Here is an 18,178-nt window from a genome sequence, read left to right on the forward strand (position 1 = left end):
TTGTTATGCTTTTGAAATAAGAGCAGTCTTTTCCATTTTTAGGGTCTTGTAATAGTAGAGGGGCACTGGGAGCGCTGATGGCATGTCTACGCACAGCTAGAGCTCATGGACATCTTCAGTCTACAAGTGATACCTGGCGGGACCTTGTGTCCAGTGCAAGAATAAAGCAAGGCTTAATTCATCAGTACTGCCAAGTAAGTAAACAAAAGAATTGGAGTTCTTACATTCAGTAGACTCCTAATTCATTTATTCATTTAGCAGTCCAATAAAGAGATCCTTTTATGTTGTGTTCAATACCATTTTAGGGGATCCATGAAGAGGATGAGTAGAAAGTGAAAAGTATAGACCTGGTATCATGCTGTTTAAAGTTTAGTTGAGGGAATAAGAAAACCTACATAAAGCAATGGAATTCCCTGGGAGGACAATGCAGGTACTCATTGTACCTTTATGTACAAGGACTTGGGAGGCTCAGAGTAGGCTGTGGTTGATAAAGTGATGAATGTGATCTGAGGAGAGGGAGCATGGGAGTGGCATGCAAAATGGAAGGACAAAATAAACACGGTCTTGAGGATGATTAAGGACATTGTGGCAGGAATGGAGTGTTTCATCCATTTCATGAAAGCCTGCAATGCTGGGCTGAAGACCTCCCATTTCATTCTGTTGGTAACTGAATCCCAGCCACTCTGGCTTCAGCAAGGAAGTGGCATTAATGGGAACAGGGATGCATTTCCAGGGTGGAAGAAAAGAAACCAGGAGACCAGTTAGATGTGCGTGCCATGTATCTAAGAGCAAAGAGACACAATATTGGGCTAAAGTGATCACTGAGAAAAGAGGAGAGAGAAGGAGATTGAAATTAGATTGAAATAAGAATCTTTAAGATTGTTGACTTAAAAAAAATACCCAGTTTACACATTTCATAAATAATTTTATAGTAAGTAACCACAAGAACTTGTTAGGTACCTTCTGAAATACATATGGGTAAACTGAAGTACATATGGGTAAACTGAAGCTTACTTTCTTTTCTTTTATTTGCCTTTGTAAATAAATAAATCAGGTGGCTTGGGCTTCACTCATTTCATTGAAAAATTAATGTTTTATTGCTTGTTATATTTTAGGTGCGGATAGATACATTAGGCTTACTTTGTGAAAGTAATCGAAGCACAGAAATCATTTCCCCAGAAGAAATGCAATGGATTCAATTCTTTATCACATATAATCTTAACAATCAGTCTCCAGGAGTGCGGCAACAGATTTGTTCTCTTCTTAAAAAGGTAGACTTTCTCATCAGAAAGTATAGAAAAGTGGTGAATTTTGCCCTGGTATAAAGACGCCATGTTTTGGGAGATTTGGGGAATAAAATGGTCATGGGTTTGGACGACTGCATCTCTTCATGGCCCGTCTGTGAACTCTTCCATGAGCCCACAAAGTTTACATTTGAGATTAAAATCCATAATGAAAAGTCTTCCATTCTGGTGTAATAAATCAGCCTTGATCTTTTTTTGCAAGAAGAAAAATCTAGTGCTGGAGTTTTTCAGGGTGTAAAGTATTTTAAGAAAACTTGTAAGCCAAGAAAGATGTCATTGTATATTTATAGTTTCTTTACCGCATGAAATAGTTGTTATTGAATAATCAACTCGAGTTAATCAGATCATTTATGGGGTGAAGAGTTTCTATAGAAGTGAGTTTATCATCTTTAAGTTCATGCCTACCTAAAGGAAGTAAGAGAACTGTGGTTTAATGATTGTGTTTTCTGGTTTGTGGTATTATTTTGTTTTCCCTTGAAAAATATCACTGATAACGTTCTGTTAGAAAGAAACACTGTCAATATTAAGTTTTAAAACCAGTACTTTCCTTGCCTGACTAAAGAATTTAGAAACTTCTCCCTTTGCCTTTTAGACTGACATTTAAGTTTAATGTGGCTCACATTTGCCCTCATTTTTCTTTTGCTCAAAAGTTGTTTTGTAGGATACAGGAAGGTTCTCAGGCACTTTATAAACTGGAGCAAAATAAATCCAAACTTGAACCAGAGATTGAGCTAACCCAACAGCACCCTTCTGCTTCTTTACAGCAATATCAGGTAGGTGATATAGTTCTAAACAGTTGACTTTTAAGAAACCTGAAACAAGTTTGAGTAAGCATCAAAGGGAAATAAATGGAAGTCTGTTGGTAAATAATGTTTTTGTGCTTTTTTTCTCCCATCATGCTGGGTTTTACATAAGCCTTCTGGTGCTTTGATACTTCTTTGAAGATAGCCTGAGGTGTAGAACTAGTGGTGGACTTGCAGTCTGTTACACAATAAGATTAATGGGCTAACCTAGAAAATGGACAGTTTCTTTGGGCCAGTTGAATTTAGTACTGCAACATATAATTGCCAGCCTTGAACTCCTCCATCCCTTCCGAGGTTAAAAGACTGGTGTGCCTGGGCCTGTTTCCCCTTTAGACTAACATATTTTCAGTGCCTTGCTAGTGATTCCTGGACCCTGGTCCAACTTTGGAGTCTGTCCCATTTTGGAGTGAACTTGAAAGCTGGCTGAGTTTCAGGGCCCTGTGTTAATGGGATAGATAGAACCTCAGATGTAGCAGCTCTGGGCTGGACCAGTGTTGAGTATGACAGCATTTGATTTCTGCCTCTCAGAAAAGAATGAGCTTTCACTGCTTTCTTACTCCAAATGTAGCCTCTCAGAAGTAGACTCTTAATTTCTCCTATGGCCCACATAGATGCCTGAGATCATCTATTTTATTTGGAAACAAGTTTAATTAATGATACACTGGGCCTTGACATACTCACTGTTTATTTTACACATTAGTAAGGATGGACCTCAGTTTTCAGTTTTGAGTTTGAAAGATAAAAAAATCATCTAAACCCAACCTTTCTGAAAGGGGGGGTTGCAACTGTATGGGGAATATAAAAATAAAATCTATTATTAAAAAAAATAAAAAATAAAAAAAATAATAAAAATGTTTTCCTTTCCCTACCAAAAAAAAAAAAAAAATCATCCAAGGAATAGTCTTTACAAGATTGAAATCCGCTTTATCTGGTAAAATACCACCAGCAAAGACTGGAAAGTCACAACCTAAACTTTATAGAAATAGGTTTAGCCCCATTTTTGCCATTGACTGGTGGATTTACTTTATGAATGTACTCAACTATAAGTGGGATTAGTAGACTCTTAAAAGGTTGGCTTTGAGGCTGTTAAATGAAAAAACTCAGTAAACTAGAAAAGTTCTAAGAAGCCTTGCTGAGAGTTATTAAAAGTGTCTGGAGTGTATATTGAGTGCTTGGTGCATGTGTGAGACAGTTACAGGTCAGCCTTTCTTAGATCATTGCTAGAGCTAAAAAAGCATCTTGTTTGCTTCTTTTTTGCAAGGGGTAAAATGACACTTGTAAAATATGAAATAGGTACTTAGAAACATGAAAACCTCATGCTTTTGATATTTTCTCTCAACTGCCTCACCTGTGGCTTCGAAGCTTATGACTTTAGCACCACGTCACCGTCATCACAAAAGTGTGTGTCACATGCAGTGTGGTTAGCTCCACGAGAATCAACAGACTCAGTATTGGGGGAGAAGAGAGTTAATTGGAAAAGATGTCTTCTAATGAAGGAAATTATCTCATAACTAAATAATTAATATTAACAGCTAGACTATTTTAAAGTTCACGACAGTTTTATTTCTATGTTCTCATTTAGCTTTAAATAAGATTGTGAGATAGCATATTAGCCCCACTTATAAGTGAGAAAATTGAAACTTCTAGTTAAGTAACCTGCCCAAAGTCCCTCAGCTAATAAAGGGGAGAGCCAGAACACCAATCCAAATCTGCTATTGAATTCAACATCTGAATCATTCTTTCCTTGAACCAGCTTAAGTGAAGGCTTGGAATTAAAAAAGTACAGGAAGAATTGGAGGAACAGTAAATTCACTGGTGTGAATGACGTATAGTGTACTTAGAGAAGTAGAGGAGTTGAATAATGGGAAATGAGTTTTGAAAACTAGCCCAAAGTATTTGGAAACCTCCCTAGAGAAATTAAAGAAACTAGAACATATATTGAGCCTCTTCTGTGTGTTGGGTACTCAGGACTGTGCTCAAGACTGTGCTTAGGACTAGGGACATAAATGTATAAACCAGTTCCTGCCTCTGTTGTGGTTAACATCTGGGTGAGGGAAAGATGAACTGTTTCTAGAAATATCAATGACATAACAGTCAGGAAAAGTAATGCCTAAAGGATGGACTTACTGCCCTTTAACATGAATACTGTACTGCTCACTTATATATATAACTAGTTATATCTATAAATTATAACACATAAATATCTTAGTATTTTCAATAACTATTCTATTTCTTTGAAACTCAATAGAATTAGTAAATTAATAAACTCTTACTAAGGATTTGTAGGGGCTAAAGGATAAATCCCTAAAATTGTTTATCCTTGATGAGAGAAATGAATGCAGGGATCCTGTCTGAGGCGGTCAGGACTAGGGCTGCTTATATGTTGCTCAATTCTAAGTGTTTGCTGTTGGGGCAGAGCAAATGCATGAGAACCACAGCTTTTTCTTATAATTTTTCTCTTTGCTCCTGCATAGAAATAATAGCAGTAGTAATAATAATAATTGTTTAGTTAGAGGAAGAGGACTTAACCTTGTTTAAAGTATTTTCTACTTTTTTTTTTTTTAATTGCATTTCACTTAAAGTTCTAACTTTTTATCTTTGATATAGCAGAATGGTAGAGCAGGAGTGTCAAAAAGGCAGATAGAAGACAACGGGCTATGGTGGTGGAGAGTGGACTAGTTGGATCTTTGTATGAATCAAGTCATATAGTGAAGTTTATCAAGTATTATATTTATCAAATTTAGTAACTACTGATAGTATGGATTAGATAGTTCTTTGGTGACTTTAAAACTTAAAAGGTGTGTATATATCTTTGATGCCAGAATGCCCCTGGTGAAGAAAGTCAGTATTCATCCAGTTTTAGCATAATTAGGGCAGGAGAAATCTTGTTTTCACCAAAAATAAGTTTTTTTTTTCTGGTCTGAGCTCCAGTATTGTGTTGACTCATTAAAGTTGTGTCAGGTGTGCTACTTAGAACTGTCAAGCAAAATGAACAACTAATGTAGTTAAACAAATCTTTCTCTCTTAACTAAACTAAAATAAAACAGTGAAAGGTGATACCTATTGTGAATTAACTGAATTATGCTTACTGTCATTTTTGTTTTTAGAATTTCATGTCATCTGTATGCAACATTCTTTTTGAAGCATTGTTTCCTGGCTCTTCCTACTCAACTAGATTTTCAGCTTTAACCATTTTAGGTTCTATAGCTGAAGTTTTTCCTGTACCAGAAGGTAAGTGTTCAATAATGTTTGGGGAAAGTATTCTTTTTCCTTGCAAAGTGCATATTTCTGCTTTTTGGTTTACTCGAAGTTTCAGTAATGCTGTCTTTTGTTTAGATTCTTATGGGAGGTGTTATTTTCACTATATAATTTTTAATTAGGTCATAATTAAATTTGTCAATAAGGGATATAATGGAGAGGAACTGTTTTCAGTGATCATTGTTTGCTAAACCAAAGCTATAGTTTTTAACAGATTTATGCATATTATGGGAAGAGTTGCTGTTCTCACCCTCCTGCCCAATAAGCATATTGTTCTTTCAAGATAATCCCCAGTCTGTAAGTTTAGTTTTAAAAATTATAATAAAAATTACAATATTCCTGGTTTCTCTTGTGTATAACATTCCTCAGTATGTCTTTGTGGTTAAAGTGTGGTTTCACTTCTAGGCTATCTGTTCTCATAAGTCTCGATCTGGTTTTGAAAGACAATACGAACATGTCATTTCCAGGCATTCTGGTTTAATGATGCCCTTTGTTTCTCCTTCTGTGTGGTATTTGAGAGGATAAGCATTTAATTTCTCTCTGTGAGTCTTTTTTTCCTTTTTGACCAGAAATGATTCTTTTTATCCTGGTACAGTATGTTTTTTTATATCTGAATTTCTTGTTAGAGCTCATTCCTCATCATCAAACAAAAATATCCTGCTTAGCTGCTCTTTCAGAAGGAAGGGCCAGAGAACCAGAGAACTTTACACTCTAGTTGGATTTTTTTTTAACATTTAGACAAAGCTTAATTATTTGGAGGAGAGGAAGACGGATATTTTTGATGAGGCAGGCTTGCTTCATTTGAAGAAACCATTTTTCTTTGAAAAAAATTCAAACCAACAGTGAAGTTTCAAGAATAGTTCAATGTCCAACTACATACCTTGATTCATCAGTTGTTAATATTTTGCCATAAATGCTTTATCTTTGTGTCTCTTATTAATTTTATAACTATAGCATGTCTATCAAATTCAGGAAATTTAATGACATAAATATAAATATATTACGTTATCTAATATACAATCTATATTCAAATTTTGCTAGATGATTCAATAAGTGACTGTTTGTGGAAAAAAGAATTCCTATCATCCAGGAACCAACCTAACATGATGTATTATATTACCTTATTATGAGTCTAATCTCCTGATATCTAGAAAGTTTCTTAATTTATGACTTTAACATTTGGAAGAATGTATCTCAGTTTGTTTTTTTCCTTCTGATTTGATTCAGGTTATGAATTTTGGGCAGGAATATTGTATAGTTGATATAGTTTTCTTATGGCATCGTATCAGGTATATAATGCTGGTTTGTCCCATTACTGATTATGACAAGTTTGATTACCTGATTAAGGTAGCTATGGTAAGCTGAAAAATGACCATAAAAGATTTCCACATCAAATCCTCAAAACTCATATCTTTAAATTCTTAGATGCCAAATGATGTATACCTCTGAATGCTTACAACCTTATTTGGAAAAGGTGGTTTTTGCAGATGTGATTAAGTTAAAGGTTTTAAAATGGAATAATCTTGGATTACCTGGGTGGGCCTAAATGCCACTGCCAGTGTTATAAGTTAGAGAGGCACAGGGAGGCCTAACACAGAAGCGGGAAGGAATCCTTGTCTCAGTGGAGGTGGAGGTCTGAGTGATTATGCTATAAACCTGGAATCTTGGCAGCAACCAGAAGCCGGAAGACACGTATTGAATTCTCCCAGTGATCCTCTAGAGTGAGCCTGGCTCTACCAACATCTTGATTTGGAACTTCTGGCTTCCAGTACTGTGAGAGATGTATTACTGTGTTCTTATAAAAAATATTTTTTATTGAGTTAATACTGATTTACATCACTTTGCATTATATTACTGTGATTTTTTTTTTAAGCCACCAAATTTGCGGTGATTTGTTAAAGCATCCATAGAACATAAATACAGAGATATCCATCAGCTTAGGGAATTTACTACAATTGAATATAGATTATACAGTTTTATCTGCAAGTGATGGATTGTCCATTTAGCAAAAAGTTTCTTGTTCATTTAATGTAGGTTTAGTTTTACCTACTCATAAGGAAAATAACAGTAGGTTGAATTATACTGGTAATTATTCAATTGAAGAGTAGTTTAATGTACTTAAATGTACTTTAAAAGTAAAAATTCTGAGTCATCTTCCTAATGAATGAGTCACATGTAATTGAGCAGTGATTGATGTCATGGTAATTATGTTAATTAAACAACTGGGAGGTAAAGCAAATGGAGCAAACCATATTATAACCATTAACTTTAAAGGAAACTGAAGAGGCATGACCATGAAATACAGGATGGGATATGCACATTTATTTTTATTCTTTATCTCAAGTGAATTTTTATATTATTACAAGGACTGTGATTTGGGATTACTAAAAACGGGCTTTACCTTTTTCTCAATATGTCCTAATTCAAGAAGAATAAGCCAAATGCATGTCTCTTCCTTGGAATAAAATTTGACAATATTAAGTGAAAAATTGGATTCTACAATAAGATTAAAAGGGTTTGTTTATCAGGTATTTATTTACTGCTTCTTATATGGCCAGTAGTGAAGAATATGCGATGTACAAAGCAATGTGCTCCCCACTTTTGGGTGTAGATTTTAGTAAAGGAAGATTGACAATAAACTAACAAGTGAATTTTATGTGGAGAGATTATAAAGACTAAGAAAACCTGCTTCAACAAAATGGGGGTGAGGTAGATGAGAGGGTATGGGGTGGAGGGGGTAGATATGGAGTACTTGGGAGGATGGGAAGTTCTATTTCATATAGCGGAATGGGAAGGCTTCCAATTTGAGCAGAGCTCTCAAACAACCAACGGCTCGAAATCACAAGGGAAATTAGAAAATATTTTGAGAGGAGTGAAAACAAAAATACAGCTTATTAAATTTACAAAACACTGCTCATAGGGAGATTTAAACCTACTTAGGAAAAAAATCTCAATTCAATAACCTAATTTATACCTCAAGAAATTAAAAGAAAAATAAATTAACCCTAATCTAGCACAAGTAAGGAAATAATAAAGATTAGATTGGAGATAAATGAAATAGAGAATAGAAAAACAATACAAAGAATCAATGAAACGAAAAGTTTTTTTTTTTTAAAAGATCACAATTGACAAGATTTTAGCTATACTGACTAAGAAAATAGCAAAGGAGACACAAATAACTAAAATCAGAAATGAAACTAGGCACATTTCTACTGACTTTACAGAAATGAAAAGGATTATAAGACTGATATAAGCATTATATTTCCAAAAAATTAGATAACCTAAATGAACAATTTTCTAGAAACTTTTATATTACTGATACAAGAAGAAATAGAAAATTTAAACAGACCTATAACCACTTTGTGGAAAGAAATGTAGTTAGTGGGCCTCCCTGTTGGCGCAGGGGATTAAGACGCAACCTATGAAGCTGTCCACAACCTCTGCAGCACGAGTTCGATCCTCCAGCCAACCAGGGAGCAACCCACATGGCGGAGTAGACCTCTCCTGTCTCACCCACTGCTCCCCTCAGCAGTGTATTTCAGTCCGTCTGCCTGTTCTGTTCCCCACTCTGTCTCTGGTGAATCCTCTTACCCCTCACACCTCTGGCCTGTACCCCAGCTCTTGTATGCATAAATAAATAAATCTTTTAAAAAGAAGAAGAAATGTAGTTAGTAATCAAAGCCTTTCAACAAAGAAAAGTCCAGTGGAAGTGACTTCATTGGTGAGTTCTACCAGATATTCAATGTAAAAGGGAGCTGGGCTAGAAGGCAAGGGCACCATACCTAGTACAGGAATCTGCACATACACAAGCCTAGGCTGCAAGTCCACACTACATGACTAAGGGTCTATTTTCTTTAAATTAAGACTCTTGTGTTAAACTGAGATTCCTCCCCTGATGATGCCACAAATGAGTGCTAAACATTGACACTCTCAGATGTACCAGGGTCAAGATGACTGGGAGGCTGATAACAATTTCTGGGGGTGGAACATGACAAATAACCAGAAGTATCAACTGTGACAGGCTATTTCTGATGGTCTATTTGCTTACAACTGTCTTCCTGTAACATAATAAAAATGCCAGCTCAATATGAGATGGCGGAAGCGTTTCTTCAGGGTGCTATGCTATGCCCACCGTTCTCACAGATCATTGGCTATGACAGAACAGTTACTTTAGGGTGTTATACCCACCATTTTCTCAGAACAGTGGCCAGCAATCTGATAAATAAAAGTGCTTATAGATTCAATTCTTGTCTCTGCTTACTGGCTTTTTGGTACAGCCAAAAAGTTAGCAGCAGAAAGCAGGCCTGCTCCACTAGCAGACAGAATTAACCACTTCTTTTCAAATTTCTAAAAAATTGGAGAGGAAGGAATACTTCCCAACTTACTCAACGACGTCAGCATCATCCTAATACTATAGTCAAGGGGAGGGGACCAGTGGTTTGTAGTAAAGGACTATGGGTGCTTTGGTGGTGGGTGTGCTATGGTAACATACATCTGTAGAGATTTCACACTATTACCCTAAATCATATACAGTATTGTAAACCATTGTTGCCGCAATTAAAAAAGTGTAAAAAAAAATTGTAAGAAAACTATAGGCCTGTATGGATATGAAAGTTAGATATAGATATAAAAATTCTCCACAAAATACCAGCAAACCAAATCCAGCAGCATATTAAAAGTATTATACACCATGACAAGAAGGCATTTATCCTGGGAATGCAAGGAAGATTCAGCATAAGAAATAGTCGATCTAATATGCCATATTAGAACAAAGTAAAAGCAAACACCTGATCACTTCAATTGGTGAAAAGAAGCATTTAATAAAATTCAAAACCCTTTTATGATAGACCAACACCCAACAAAGTAGGAGTAGAAAGGAACTCGGTTTGGTAAAAAGACATTCATGAAAAACCCACAATACCATACTGAATGATGCGAGACGGGGAAAGCCTTTCCTTTCTGATCAGGAAAGTGACACCAGTGCTCACCTTCCATTCACCTTTCTAAGTTTTAGCTAGAGCAGTTAGGCCCAGACTAGAGAAAAAAAAATTGCTTCAAATTAGAAAAGAAGCAGCGAACTGAACAGATGTATGCATGAAGTGCCAAAAACTTCATTTGCTTCATCTAGGAATGTCACAGGATTACTAACTTACTTGTCAGTTAAGATTAAATAAGAAAAAACATCCTGCTTTATATTGAACATCAGTCTTCAAATTAAGCGTAGGAATGTTTTCAGTTATTCTCAGGGGTTAAATTATTAAATGTTCTTCACATTTTGCTATGTAACCCATTATTCCCACAATTATTTTGTCTTAATCTTAGAGTTAAACGTATTCATTACTGCTATCATTCTTTTGTGATAGCTTTTTCTGTTTGTTTCTTGGTCGGCTGAAATTCATCTTCCTTTGAGAAGAGTTTTTGGGAGAAATGTATTTCTTAATTTCTTGTACATTCACTTAATTTCTTGCCTTATGTCTGGTGCTATATTCAGATTTTGATAGACAATTTTTCATCACACCTTTCCCTGAGAATTTTATAAGCATTGCTCTACTATATTCTAGCTCTACCTCTACTACAGGTTGCTCTGGTGAAGAGTGAAGCCAACTTTGTTTTTTCTAATGTATAGATTGAGGTGGTTTTGCCACTATGGCCAGAAGATTCCTCTTTATTTTTGATGTCCAGTAATCCCTTTAGGATATGTCATCTTACTGATTATTTTCAACTATTATGCAGTAGGGCTTGAGTTTACAAAAAATTTTTTAAACAATATTTGCTTCCCCCCACCCCCTCAGGTAGAGACCCCCATAGAATTTCCTTCCCCAAGGCACCCATACACCATCACCACAGTCTCCTGTGCTCCTCCCTCCCTCTGATCCCTCTCCCTCCTCCTCCCCTGCAGGATGTCTCTGGTTTATAATTGTCTGTTTTTGCTTTGTTGTGTTTTGTACTGTTACTATTTTTTTTTTTACACTGATGTCTTATTTTGTTCTCCTATATTCCTGTTATAAGTGAAACCATCCATTCTTTTTCTTTTTCCTCTGGCTTATTTCACCGAGCATAATTCCTTCTAGCTCCATCCATGTTGCTGTGAATGGCATGAGTTTATCTTTTTTTTTTTTGTAACATCATTGTTCATTTTATCTTTTAAAATTATTTATTTATTTATTAGGTCCTGCTTCAGATTTATTTGTACAAATAGCACAGGAAGACACCAATGCCTTGTAGACAGCAGCCTAGGGGTGACACCAATCCTTCTGTCCTCACACGGGCAGACAGCGTTCTCTATTCTTAAGGCTTAGCTGGGGCCTGGGCACTTGGCGGCCTGGGCACCTTCGGCTGCCTGTGTTCCTTTGGGGACCTGTGCTGCAGCCGCATCCTTGGCCTGGGTTTGAGCCTTGCCCTTTGGCCGCGAAAGCCTGAGACTCTTGGTGATGCAGGCACGTGCATGTTTCCCAAGCTTGGGGTGAGCGATGTAGGCAAGTCGGCTGAGCTTGCGGCTGCTGCCCTTAGGGATGTTAGCCCTGACCATCTTGGTCTTTACAAGGGCCTTGATAGCCTCAGCACGTGCACTCTTGGCATTGTTGGCCTGCGTCTTCTTCAGGCCCTTCTTGTTATGCTTCTTGGCAAAGGGCATGTTCCTTAGGAACTTGGGATCTACCCCCTTAAGAGATTCGTATCTTTGGGATCGGGGTTTCTTGATGCCATTTCTATGCCATTTTTGGTACTGGTTGTGTGTGGTGTGGTTCTTGGACTTGGCCATGTCTGCACCGAGGCCCGCGGCTCCCCAGGGGCCTTGAGCCGGAAGAGAAAGAACGGCCGCGGCTATTTTTTAAATTTTTAAAAAATATTTTATTTTATGTAATTCTTACATCATTTTTCATTTTTGCACAATGTATGCATTTTCATTTTGGTTATATTCCCCATACAATTGCACCCCCCCTTATTTTGACCCTAATCCTTCCTCTACCTGCCCCGTAGTGTGTCTCTGGTTTATAGTTGCTTGTTAATTTTGATTTTTACTTTGTATTAATTAGTCTTTTTCCTGGTCCCTTATTTAGGTTTTCTAAATTCCTGCTATGAGTGAGACCATCCGGTATTTTTCTTTTTCTTTCTGACTTATTTCGCTGAGCATGATCCCTTCTAGCTCCATCTATGTTGTTGCAAAGTGCATGTGTTTTTTTTTAACTGCTGAGTAATACTCCATTGTGTATATGTACCACATCTTCTCGATCCAGTCATCTATTTTTGGGCATTTGGATTGTATCCAGGTTTTATCTGTTGTAAATAGTGCTGCCGTAAACATAGGTGTACAGGTGTTCTTTTGAATCAATGTTTTTGTGTCCTTTGGGTAGATCCCTGGTAGTGGAATTGCTGGGTCATATGGTAGCTCCATTTTTAGTAGACTGAGCAACCTCCAGACAGCTTTCCGTAGTGGTTGGACCAGTTTGCACTCCCATCAGCAATGTAGGAGAGTTCCTTTTTCACCACATCCTCGCCAACATTTGCTGTTGCTTGTTTTTTTGATATGTGCCATTCTTAACTGGTGTAAGGTGGTATCTCAGTGTGAAGAAATGTCTTTTAAGTTTTTCTGCCCATTTCTTGACTGGATTGTTTATTTTGTTTTCGTTGAGCCGGGTGAGTTCTTTGTATATCTTTGTGGTCAGTCCCTTATCAGTTGAATGGAGTGCAAAGATTTTTCCCAACCAGTGGGGTGTCTCTCTGTTTTGGTTAATGTCTCTTTTGCTGTACAGAAGCTTTTCAGTTTGATGTAATTCCAGATGTTTATCTTTGCCTTCACTATCACTGCTTTGGGTGATGAGTCTTTAAAGATGTTTCTGAGATGTATGTCTTGTAGTGTTTTACCTGTACTTTCTTCTATATATTTTATGGTTTCAGGTCTTATGTCCAGTTCTTTTATCCATTTTGAGTTGATTTTTGTGCATGGTAAGAGGTATGGTCAAGTTTCATTTTCTTGCATGTGGAGGTCCAGTTTTCCCAGCACCATTTATTGAACAAACTGTCTGTGTTCCATTGCATATTCTTTGCTCCTTTGTCAAAGATTAGCTGTTCATATAAGTGTGGCTTTATTTCTGGGCTCTCTGTTCTGTTCCATTGGTCTGTGTGTCTGTTTTTGTTCCAGTACCAAACTGTTTCAATTATTATGGCTTTGTAGTATAGCTTGAAGTTTGGAAGTGTGATAAGAGGTCAAGAAATTTTGTAAAGATTTTTTTAAAGGTATAGTCCTAAATTTAGTTTTTTTTGTCTTTTAAAACAACTTAGGAATCTTATATAATATATAGCCTTTTGAATGAGAATGAAGTGATTTTAAACAAATTAAAAAATGTTTATTTTCTGTCTGGAGTACTATTACCATTTTGGGAAATAAATTAAGAGAAAAATTATTCTTATGCTATTGTGGTAAAGTATGAAGTATACATATTTATGTTAATTTTCTATAAACTTGATCAAATAACTTAAAAATGTTGCTTTCCTTTTATTCTCTTGTCAATCTTTGTTTTTAGATGGAGTCCAAACAGTGTATCAGCTGAGTCATGATATTGATGTTGGTCGTTTCCAAACACTGATGGAATGTTTTACCAGCACTTTTGAAGAAGTAAAAATTTTAGCATTTGATCTTCTCATGAAGTTACCAAAAACAGTTGTCCAGTTTCAGGTATTTGGACTTTTCCTCTCTGAATGAAAATGTGATTTTTGGATGAAAACTTTCTATTTTAGCAACAGATACAGCAATTTGTGTTTTGTCCAGGTTCTTTCCATCTTTCTTATGATTTCTGCCACTTTCAGTTCTCATTAATGCCTCCACTGTTATGGGGTGAAAGTATAGAGGAGATTGGAGTGAATGATATGGAAGGAGGAAATATCATAAGAGAAAACAAAATCCAAATCAATAAGCTTTGTTTTTTGCCTTTCTTTAAAATTGTTTTGATAAAAAGAGGTTTAGAAAGCAGTTAGTCTCATTGTTTAGAAGATTATTTGGTAGATATTGACTGTGGTCTCCCTGGCTTACTTGAATGTGTTAATACATGATCAAAACACATCACTTACAGTAACTTGAGTTTTTTGAGATAACCTCCCTGCTTAGTTGTCTGGGAAAAGCTGTGTGTGAGTGAGGTAGAGAACATATTTCTGACCTTCCATCAAGCAGTAGCTAAACTGAGACTGAAACTCAGTACTTGAGGTTAACAGCAGTTCTCTTCCTAGACGTTCTACCCCATCCCCGGCCCTCCTTCTCTTTCTGACACTTTGTACTTTCCACCTTAGGGTGGGAACCTAAGATGGACTCAGGAGGGAGGGAACAGCTTTGGGATAGGTCTGCAGCCACGGCACCCCTTAGTTTAGGCACCCAGGCTTGCCTTGAAACTTAATCTGAGTCTGTGAGGTCACTTTTTTTTTTAATATTTATTTATTTACGCATGCAAGAACTGGGGTACAGGCCAGAGGTGTGTTGGGTGAGAGGATTCACCAGAGACAGAGCGAGGAACAGAACAGGCAGACTGAGATACACTGTGAGGGGAGCAGCGGGCGAGTCAGGAGAGTCTGCTGTGCCATGTGGGCAGCTCCCCGCCTGGGGATTGAACTCGTGCCTGGGATTGAACTGCAGCAGCTGCAGACAGCTTCATAGGTTGCTTCTTAACCCCTTGCACCACCAAGGAGGCCCACCTGTGAGGTCACTTTGCTGTGGCTTTCTGTTAGAGCTGTATGGAGGCCCAGATGCCTGCTGGGATTACATCTGTGCCATGACCTGGGCTTCAGGCCACGCCCTCTATTTAAGGCACGCCAGCTTGTAGATGCAGTGTCATTCTGTAGGAGCACATGTCAAAAGACACAAGCTGACTATTTCCATGGTTTCTTGATGGCATTGCAAAATCTCAGAGCATCTTTTCTGAGTTAGGTCTAGATTAGGAGTTGTTGTCCAGTATCCACCTATCCCTGCGGCCTTTCATGTGCCCTGGTGAGCAGAAGCTTCTTTGATGCTTAGGGTGCTAACTTTTGTGCCATATAGAATTTTAAAATTTTTATTAAATTTTTTTGGTACTATATAGAGTTTATAAAGAAGAAATTTATGTTTTCTATCTTCTTTCTCCTCTCCCTCCTCCCCTTGCCCCTTACCATTCATCACACTGTAGCCTTATATCATATATGCAACTGGGCCTCATTGCTGGCAAATATATTGAGAGCAACTGGAGTGGGGAAAGTATATGGTAGCACTGTATCAAATGCCTGATCCTTACATGAACTGTGAAGGGTTTTTTTTTTAAATAATAAATTTTATTTTTATATTCCCCATACAATTGCAGCCCCCCCATTCTGACCCCAATCCCTCCCCTCCCACCCCCGCCCCCCAAAAAGTGTCTCTGGTTCATAGTTTTTTGTTGATTTTGATTTTCACTTTCTTATATGAACTGTGAAGGGTTTTTAGGGAGCCTCCGTGTCTCTAAACTGAGAGACATGTGCTTGAGATATAGACACTTAACTATAGAATTCAGAAAACTGGGCTGTATATGGCTTGGTATAGGGGTTTGGTAGTTATCCTTTCTGGTTTGGCTTGCGTATTAGTAAAACGGTCATAGAAATAGGCATTCAAGAGTTTAAAACATTGATTACATATTTATTTGGTTATGCTCTATAATACGTAATTAATGTTTTAATAATTAACTTTAATTAATGCTTATATAGTTAATTTTAAGACATTTCTTGAGTGCTGACACAGTCTCTTTAACCTGTATATACATGTTTTTGATAACACATCTTTCTAATATATGACATTACTATTCACCTAGTCAATTTTCCTTCTTTCTTGTGGGGTTATATATTCAAAGTTTTTACATTACATTTTGATTGATCTAATATGATAGAATAAAAGAATAAAAGATACTTTAGATTTGAAAGGCTGTTTATTATGCTTTTTACTAATTAGTTGGTTAAATAGTTTGGGAACTTAACTGTTAGTTACACAGAATGGCTTAGAGGCTTAATTGATTCTTTCTAATGTTTATTTAGATTTGAGCTTTGGCCACTGTTTTTAAAAGGTCATTGAAAACTGAAGATATCAAAGACCAAAGAATTTAAATGAAACTGATACTTGAATCAGTATGTTCAATTTTTACTTTTTGGAAATTGTGCTGCATCATTAATGTACACCTGTGATTAAATTCAAAATTAAGTTCATAATGGTTTCCTCCCTTATATTAGACAGTTATGGAGCTATCCTAGAGGAATCAGTTTATTGAACAACAAAATCCTGAATTCCAGCATGGTGTACATACAGCTTGTCGACTATGGAGTTTTGAACAGGACCATGTTTCTTGTCCTCTGCCCAGTGCCTTTGCATGAGTATGACAGTGACCTGTCCTTTGTTCTGTCCTCTTTAGATAGGCTGTGTGAGTGGGCATCCCTGTGAGCTCTATGTGTGGGAGCTGTGATGCAGAATTTTTGAGGCTGATCTGATCACTTTATTTCCCATCCATATATGAAGCTTCACCAGGACCAACCTGGTGGATTTGTATTTTTGTGACGCTTGATATTTTTCCTCTGTTGAACTAGTTGCATGAGAAGAGGAAAGGGAGACAGGCAAGAGTATGATATCCAGTTAAAACAAACCTCAATACGCCCAAGAACTCTGCTCTTGGTAGAAATAATGAAGATGATTTGGCTGTGGTTATTGCAGAATTTCTACAGAGAAAAAATAGACATTTTCTGAAGAAAGAGGTATACTTAAGAAAAAAAAAGGCTTTATCAGTGTTTAATTTTCTTACTGAAATTCTATTCAAGACTCTCATCACCAGGATTAATAATAATCATTGATTCTTACAATAAAAACTTCAGCCTGTGTTCAGGGAGAAAGGGAATGAATGCTCATATTAAATTATAATTATGCGGCATGCTCAGTTTTTAATTACCTACTATTCTCTTGAATTAAAAATTTGTTTCAGTTTTGGTAACTGTGCTTTATTCTAGGATTCGGAGAAACTGCAATACTTATTCCAGGCAGCTTTGGAGCTCAGCACAAGCACCAAACCATATGACTGTGTAACAGCCTCCCACCTGCTGAACTTCTTAATCTGGCAGAATGCGCTGCCATCATCGCTGTCAGCCTGTTTGAAAACTCAGCAAGTTGCATGTGGAGATGGAGATAAGCCTGCTCTTGTGGTAGAAAGAAACACATTAATGGGTTTGTATTGAGTAAATGACCTTTTGTTCTTATTTATCAAAGCCAATATCTTACTCCCTCACTATTCATTTGGTTAGAGTATTTAATGGTTAAACATGTACTTTGTGGTTTCTTTTTTTAAGCATTTACCAGCATAGTCGTTTTCCAGCATATAAGAATACCATAAATTTCTCTTATGCAAATGAATAATTTACTCATTTTCACAGGTTTCTAAATAGGGAATTCATGTTAAGAGAGGAGATATACAAATATAGTTAATTAAGCTTTCACTTAAACAGGACTTTTTTCTCTACCAAAAAAGAACTTTTTTGTCTGCAAAGGTTTACTATGACTATAGCCAGCTCATCTTCATTATTTCTATGTAGAGCAGAAGTCCTTAGTTTGTTAGGGTATGTATTTTAACTGGCTGCCATACCCCTGCCTTCTACTCTTTCCAGATAGCCAGTTCCAAAACATAGAGTCCAAGTTGGTTTAGAGCTAGTTATTTTCAATAAGTATATGTTAGGAATTCATGTACTGAATTTTCATTTTGGAATTGTACTGGAAATAAAGACTGATAGGGATTTATATAGACAAAAAAGAGAACTCAGGGCCTCCTTGGTGGCACAGGCAGTTGAGCA

General features: G+C 36.8%; 2 protein-coding genes across 2 annotated transcripts in view; one reads left to right on the forward strand and one right to left on the reverse strand.

Annotated features, from left to right (window-relative positions):
- Positions 1-18,178, forward strand: part of THADA (THADA armadillo repeat containing) — a 287,428-nt gene that overhangs the window by 17,383 nt on the left and 251,867 nt on the right. Inside the window, exons 12-17 of the mRNA XM_054687792.1 lie at positions 43-194; positions 1,116-1,271; positions 1,955-2,077; positions 5,215-5,338; positions 13,888-14,039; positions 17,345-17,558. Of these exons, the coding sequence (XP_054543767.1) occupies positions 43-194; positions 1,116-1,271; positions 1,955-2,077; positions 5,215-5,338; positions 13,888-14,039; positions 17,345-17,558 (921 nt within the window). The remainder of the gene's footprint in view (positions 1-42; positions 195-1,115; positions 1,272-1,954; positions 2,078-5,214; positions 5,339-13,887; positions 14,040-17,344; positions 17,559-18,178) is intronic.
- Positions 11,661-12,181, reverse strand: LOC119259639 (60S ribosomal protein L29-like). Its single transcript, XM_037528605.2, has one exon. It carries the CDS (start codon positions 12,123-12,125, stop codon positions 11,661-11,663), a length of 465 nt encoding a protein of 154 aa, XP_037384502.1. The 5' UTR covers positions 12,126-12,181.

This window comes from Talpa occidentalis, unplaced genomic scaffold (assembly GCF_014898055.3).
Source record: "Talpa occidentalis isolate TD23 unplaced genomic scaffold, MPIMG_talOcc4v2.1 talOcc4.5, whole genome shotgun sequence".
Classification (NCBI taxonomy): domain Eukaryota; kingdom Metazoa; phylum Chordata; class Mammalia; order Eulipotyphla; family Talpidae; genus Talpa; species Talpa occidentalis.

Bases quoted from the DNA above. Each gene is read 5' to 3' on its own strand.
- LOC119259639 (XM_037528605.2), bottom strand. From the start codon at position 12,125: ATGGCCAAGTCCAAGAACCACACCACACACAACCAGTACCAAAAATGG.